General features: G+C 43.3%; 1 protein-coding gene across 9 annotated transcripts in view; it reads right to left on the bottom strand.

The window, feature by feature from the left end:
• Nucleotides 1–6,989, bottom strand: part of dock4b (dedicator of cytokinesis 4b) — a 100,239-nt gene that overhangs the window by 38,049 nt on the left and 55,201 nt on the right. For all 9 annotated transcript variants that reach the window (XM_034526020.1, XM_034526021.1, XM_034526023.1 and 6 more), the window contains exons 16-22: nt 6,529–6,635; nt 4,856–5,009; nt 3,654–3,751; nt 3,367–3,450; nt 2,678–2,778; nt 1,690–1,771; nt 556–726 (exon numbers count right to left, since the gene is read on the bottom strand). In XM_034526020.1, coding sequence (XP_034381911.1) covers nt 556–726; nt 1,690–1,771; nt 2,678–2,778; nt 3,367–3,450; nt 3,654–3,751; nt 4,856–5,009; nt 6,529–6,635 — 797 coding nt within the window. The remainder of the gene's footprint in view (nt 1–555; nt 727–1,689; nt 1,772–2,677; nt 2,779–3,366; nt 3,451–3,653; nt 3,752–4,855; nt 5,010–6,528; nt 6,636–6,989) is intronic.

The raw sequence follows: 6,989 nt of genomic DNA, 5'->3' as shown, positions 1-6,989 counted from the left end.
TGCATGACTCGAATGGATTAAAGAGAAATAATTGAAAAAAGAAAAGAAAAAGAGAATGCCAAATACAAAACAAAACATACACAACAGCAAAGGAATATAGAAGATAAGGAATAATGAGAGACGGCAGACAAATCGGGTCGGAAACAGATCACAGATCCACCACACAGGTTTTGTAGTGGGAAAGAAATGGAGGTACATCCCTCCAAGTGTGCACAAAGGCAGACACAACCACACAAGCAGCTGTTTCTGGTGTGTAATTATGATTATCTTTGGCATTTTTAGTTTGTTTGTTTTGGCCGCCCTGCTGTGCAGACCTCCCTGCGGAAATGGAAAAGTCGCAACAGAAACGTCTATTCCGATTACAAACCCTCTGGCAGCATGAAATTCAATTACAGACAATTTCTCACCTATCACAACTGCATTAACAGGAGCCCCCGAGACAGAAAACATAAAGTAACGGGCACAGATTTGCACATTCATATATGTGCACAAGAAAAATGCTCATGATTTCAGAGACACTGATGATTTCAGACGCACGCATCTGTACACACACACCTGTGTTTGTGCAACCGGACTGGTGGTTTTGTTTTCCTGCGAGAGGAAGAAGCGGATGGACATGAAGAGCTCGTGGATGCAGACTCGGAACTCCTCCTCATTCTGGCCCCCGGTGGCCAATGAGAAGAGCCGGCGAGACTGGATAATGTACTTGAAGATGTACTCGCTGGCCTGGAGGATAGATAGAAAAACATTCATCATCTGTTCTGTGATGAAAAAGACAAGAAACTCAGACTTCCCTTCCAGTGGGAATGGTTAAAGAATGATGTGACATTTAATGATGCCCCTGATAGCTCCATTTATCTGGAGAAAAAAAAAGTGGTGTTCACTTTTTAAGTAATTTGTGAAGCAAAATTGCCACAAATGTGCTTTGCTTTAGCTTTTCGTCTTCTTTACTAGAATATGTCACAGTTTTGGACAAGTGATACATGCGTACATGAGCAGTCTGGACTGCTTAGACATTCAGAATGATTTTAGTTATTGAAAAAGTAATTGTCAGATTGACTAATAATGAAAGACATAACTATAGTTTTCAATTACACAGACAACCACCCTTTGACCTGACGGCGATCACACAGTGCTTTGAGAGAAACCTATCCAAAAGAAAACTAATGAAAAACATTCTATGGATCAGCCAGAGGGACAACGCTGCAAAAACAACTTCTGCGGTGCATCACTCATTTATAATTGGCTGCGTGACAGAGTAACAATTTACTTATGGTGAAGAATGCATTGCGCAAATAATAAATGGGAAACCACAGCACAGAAGCCGCAATGTGCTTCTCTAACGGTGCATCTGCAGGAGTCATTAGAATAGTGGGATGTCGATGCCCAACACCAGAGGCACTGCATTTCTGCTGATTAAAATTGCATGCAGTGTAATAGAGTGAGGAGGGGAATAATGAATGGCGGCGCGTTGCTTTCTCTGCTAATGGGGAGTGTGGGGCGGGTGTAATTAGGAGGAGTGGCAGCAAGAGGGAGCCAGTTTATTTATTTGCATTTCTGCATGCCTCTGTGGCGATGGCGCTACTGCATAAATGTTTGAGATTGTGTGTCTTTTGAACACACCACCCTGGCTGCCTGTGCGTGTGTCCTGCGTGTGCGTGTGTGTTGTCCTCGAAGCAGAGGCCTCACCTTGAGCACCTGCTGTATGTGATCCTGATGCTCGGCGTCAACAATGCGGTCCACGTACCACTTCAGCACTTTGATCAGGTCCCTGGAGGAAACACAAACGCGCACACACCATCACCAATCCATCGCACCTCTCAGTGGATTTGGCAAATGAAGATGAGGCAATGCCGTGTTTTTGAAATGAAACAATTGAAATCAATTTCAGAGAAGAAATTCCACTAGATTACCGCCTCTTTATAAAATATTGCATATTCTAATGTTGCACACTGAGCATGACGGGCAAATTCAATAAAAAAAACTTTTGTTGTTTGCTCCTTCTTTTTAAATTGGTGGAGTCTCGAATACAATTCTTCAAATCTAGTCAGATATTTCAAGTTAGGCAAGCTGATGACAAAGAATTAATGAGAGGAGTTTTCTCATTCTAAATCAGGATTGGACGACATCTTGGTTCTCTATTAATAACTTCAGATAGTGACAATAATGTATGTGTTAACTAATGGTGTGACACTTTGAATCAAACAGTATCACAGGTAAGAGTTTTAAGCAGATGGATGCGGCAGCAGGATTCTGTGTGGGCGCATGCAAAGATTGAAAAAAAAAAAAAAAACCAAAAAACAGACATCAACACGTTATCTCAGCAGGTACAGAGAGTGTGAAGAAGACAGCCTGTGAGAACAGCAGGTTGTGAATATGGGTGTCTTTGCGTGTGACAGACATAGGCGAGGAAACGAGGAGGTAGGAAGCAAAAAGTGAGCACATTTTCACAGTTCGCTCCGCGTCAGCCAGGGGGCACCATGAGCATTTCATTCACACTCCTGTTGACTCTCACAGCAAAGAGCTGCTCAGAGATGCCTCTCAGCTGATTGCCTGCCCATGTGATACAGTATGTCATTCGAATATAATATGTGGGTACGGCTGCATTGTGGGACACTCAAGGCGGTGCACATGTAATGGCAACATCTTGAGAAGTGGAGGCTGAAACGTCATATACCTGTAGGACAGAGCTCCGGCAAAGTGGCTCTCGATGTAGGTGTCCATGACTGGCTTGAAATGCTGGAATTTGCTGTCCTGGAGCAAGTTGATGATATGGACCTGGGAATAAACAGAGAAGACTTAGAAAGTAGAGTAATATAAAAATAAATACAGTTATCTAAAAATATACAAAACTATAAAAAGTGACTGTAGCAATTACTCTATGCATCCCTTGTGTGCTGGTTGTTGTGAAATGCACTGAAATGTGTCCGACCACAGGAGATTAAGTCCACATGTCAGACATGTTGTATTGATCTCAAAACCACAAAAAGGGAAACTGGATGGCTGCACCGGCTCGCTAGACCTTTTCATCATTGATAACGCCATGCTGAGAGGAGAAAGTGCGTGTGTGTGTGTGTCAGTTTGAGACTGATGTAGTGAGCGGGACAGGCAAACAAAGAGTTGGAGAGAGAGAGAGAGAGAGAGAGAGAGAGAGAGATCGATCAGTGGCCTCGCTCTATCAGCGCAGTGCAGCGTGACCAGGGTGAGATTGGTTCAGCGAGCTCTGTGGTGTCACATCACTCCATCGTTCTCCGGGAGTAAAAGTTCGCGTTTCAGTTTTTTCTGCGATTGGCTCGAACGCGATGGCATTGTGCGTGACGCACGAAGAAGAAAAGAGGAAAGGATTCATTAGAACAACTTGCTCACCAGGGAATCGAACACCTTGAGCCCGTATCTCTGGGAGCTTTCATCCAGAATACCAAAGAGAGTGTCCAGGGTGTCCTGTAGAAACTGTACAAAAAGGGAGTTTTTGTATGTGTGAGCTGCAGCTTCGAATTTACTTCGCTCTTCAGTCTTTGAACATCCTCATCTTCTCAATTTGAACTTAAAAAACAACAACATGTGGACCGAAAATCAAATCCGAAACAATCAATACTACAAATGCCAGGACAGCGGGAGCAATTCAGTGGCAAACAATCACGCTGTGGGCCTACTTTGACGATCTCCGAGCCGTCGATCTCCTTCAGCTTAGAGAGGCTGTCGTTGATCCTTTCGGGGTGGGCTCGCCACTTCAACAGGTCCAGCATGTCTCCTGGGAATGACAGAAAAGGGGGGGGGTTAGTAAGTGAGGAAGACACAGAAAAAAAAGAAGAGATCAGGACAAATCTCATGTTTGTTTGTAAAGAAACGCAGGATTATGAAAGCGACGTGCAACCTCAGATCACAAAGCATCGCCACACCCGTCAATAATAGCCCAAAACCTCCACAGAATCCAAAGAAAATATGCCATTTTCAAGTGCGGCAGGATAGAGGAGATAAAAAGTCATTTTCCTGAGCCAGGTTCCCCAGACATGCGCATGAATAAAACATAAGCCTCGAGAAGAAAGTCTTTTAGCTCTCTCTTCGGATCTCGTTCAACCTGAAGTGTGTCTTTTTGCAACTTTACATGTAAATATGTGTGTGTGTGTGTGTGTGTGTGTGTGTGCACGTGTACGTGTGCGTGCGTGACTGGATTAACCAATCTGTATTTTGTCATCCAAAACGTTGCAATACTTTTATATTCACTCCACAAACAAAATCAAATGCATGCAGGACATTAACAGCCTGTTGAGAGTAAATTGTGCCCGAAGCTTTTTCTGTTGATATATTCTCCTCGCTACTTAATGATGTAAAAGATGATTTATCATTTACTGGTTTTTAAAGTCTGAAAATACTGTTCTTTAGTACAACAGTGAGTGTCTGGTGAGGTTTGGAACTAATCAGTGCCTCAGTGGGTAAAAACAACTGTGTCCTTTATATATTATATAAAATGTGATGAGTATCGTTTGCTGTTGTTTAAAGCAGTATAAATGAGGGGCAAACATTATCAGTGACAAGCTAGTCCTTCTGAAACAATTCCCACTCTGCAACTAGGTTACGAAAGTAAGGATTTATTGGTTCATTAGTGAGCAGTGCGAACTGGAGGCTATTCCCACCACCCTGCATATTCACATGGTGTTTTTTTCACACAAAAAAGTTTGGATGGAAATATTGCTTTCTCACCTGCAGAGAACTCGCTACTCGCTCCTTTCCGTTTGTAAAAACATATGGCGTCTTTTGGGAAGGGGGGAGGTGGGGGGGGGGGGGGGGTGTACAAGCTAACTCCAGTTAAAAAATAGGTGGCCAAAAGAAACGTCAATCCCTCAGTCTGGTTTACCGTTCTGCGTGAGCTTGGTGGAGCAGAGGAAGCTGGTGATCCAGAAAGACTCCTTGGTGCCTTTCAGAGTCTGGTTGTTGGACGGGAGGTTGGCCTTGGAGAATGGCATCTTCAGGTAGCGCGGACAGTCTGCCAAGCTGGTGTTCTCCTCACACTGGGAACACGGAAAAAGAAAAAAGGGAGAAAAGCACACGTTTTGTAAACGGGGCACAGAAGATGCTGAGGAGAGGAGCGGAAGACTGTTCTACTATCAGCACATTGAAGTAATGCATTCACCGTTTTCTTACCAATACGTCAAAAACATGTGGATTATTTGTGGGGTGATTTTTTTATTTTTATTTACGATTGTACATAAAACGTTGGAGGTTTCTACATTACATCAGAGTCGTAGGTTGTAAGTCATGATTGAGACATCAGAGCTATTGCACATAATCAATCACAGAACACAACTGTTATTTTGGGGGTTTTAATGCGCTGCTTTAATGCCTACAGCTGAGGCCCTTTGAGCTCCAAAGCTACCACACAGTTTGGACTGATTCTTCTGTGTCTATTTTGGGTCTGGGGAGAAAATAGGCCATGCCAGCTTCATTGAGCTTTTCAGCAACTTCCATCTGGCATTGGAACGAGCCTCCCCCCCCTCTGTATGGTGGGAACACACAGGGCTACCAGAGTTGTCCTCTAAACCTGGCAGGCTCAGGTTGGAGGGTTGGGTAGGACTAAATCTAAATCTGGCCACCTGACAGGAAACGAAAAACAATAAAAAGATAAAAGGGAGAGTTTTGTGTTTTTTTTAAAGACTGTTGAAAATACTTAACCTAACGACAATATAAATAATCAGACTTTTGGTCACTGTTCTGCCTCACTGACAATAAAATGTATGAATGCGCTCAATGCTTTTCTGTCCTCTGCAAAGCCTGAGGTTTATGCACACACCCATCGCCTGCAGCTGAGGAAAACCATGCAGTCTGCAATTATTCTGAATTACACCCAAGACGGTCTTGCAGTAGCTTTTAACTGGGGATGCTGGCCATTTTTATTTGCGTTAGTCTTTTGATGTTTCAAAACCAAAAATGTGTGAAAAGATGAGTGGGAGAGTCTTACGGTCTATAAAAATGCAGAAAAGGGTTGCGCTAAATACGGAGATAGACTTCCTCCAATGAAATGTGTGTGCGTCAACTGTCTTACACATGCAGAGGAGAAGAAAACACATACATTACCACTCACCCAAGGTTTTCGATTGAACGCCACAGCTTGAAAATGTTACGCAAGTGGACATGACTCATGGGCCAGTCGGTCTTGTAATGCAGTGATGTGAGCTGTTTTTCAACCCACGGCACCAAACAGTGTGATAACAGAACCCACGATTCACATAATCATATACGGCATGTAATCCCATTTTAAATAGCCCCTGGCAACACCCGCGCGATGCAAATCAGTTTTCACTTAAGAGAATCTCTCAATCTCTCAGTTTACCAGTGGACAGAATGACCCATGCTCGGCCTATGCTGTTGGTCTAAAATAAGAGTCAAAAGTTGGATGGGTGTTCAAGATGTACACTTCTGCAGTACAATATCTGAGGACAATATGGGCCAAAACACATCCTGGAAAGCACACAGTCAAATCTATTCCATGTTGTTCAGTCCAAAGTCTTTGTGTTGTTGTTTTAGTTTTACCTTATGGATAATGAGCTCATGGGTGCCATCTGGCAGAGTCCTGCCGTCCTCCTGCATCAGAGGAACAAAGGAGTAGCCAAACAGTTTCTTCTCTCCCTTGTCTTTAGCTGTCAAACAACAACACATGGACACGGCATTGAGTCCAAAATACACAAGCACAGACTGCCTGAAAATACATAAAGCAAAGAGTAATGTTATGAAACCAGTTCTTTTCAGATTATGCAATATAAATGAACAAGTTGAAGAAGTGACTCTGATGCTCAGCCTTCAGTGCATGTGTGCAAACCAAGCTGAAAACAGACACGCATGCAGGTGATGCACACTCCTGTCTTCAATGGAAGAGCTCCAACAAATGCAGCAATGCAAAAAGGCAAATGAAGACGACTAGCCGGCAAACATAATGCCGACAAGTTAACTCTGCAACTCTGTTTTAGAAGGAAGGAAATACTGTCAACACATTT

This window comes from Cyclopterus lumpus, chromosome 23, assembly GCF_009769545.1.
Source record: "Cyclopterus lumpus isolate fCycLum1 chromosome 23, fCycLum1.pri, whole genome shotgun sequence".
NCBI classification, from domain to species: Eukaryota; Metazoa; Chordata; class Actinopteri; order Perciformes; family Cyclopteridae; genus Cyclopterus; species Cyclopterus lumpus.
The sequence above is the reverse complement of the archived record's forward strand: the minus strand, read 5'-3'. Positions and strand labels throughout refer to the sequence as shown.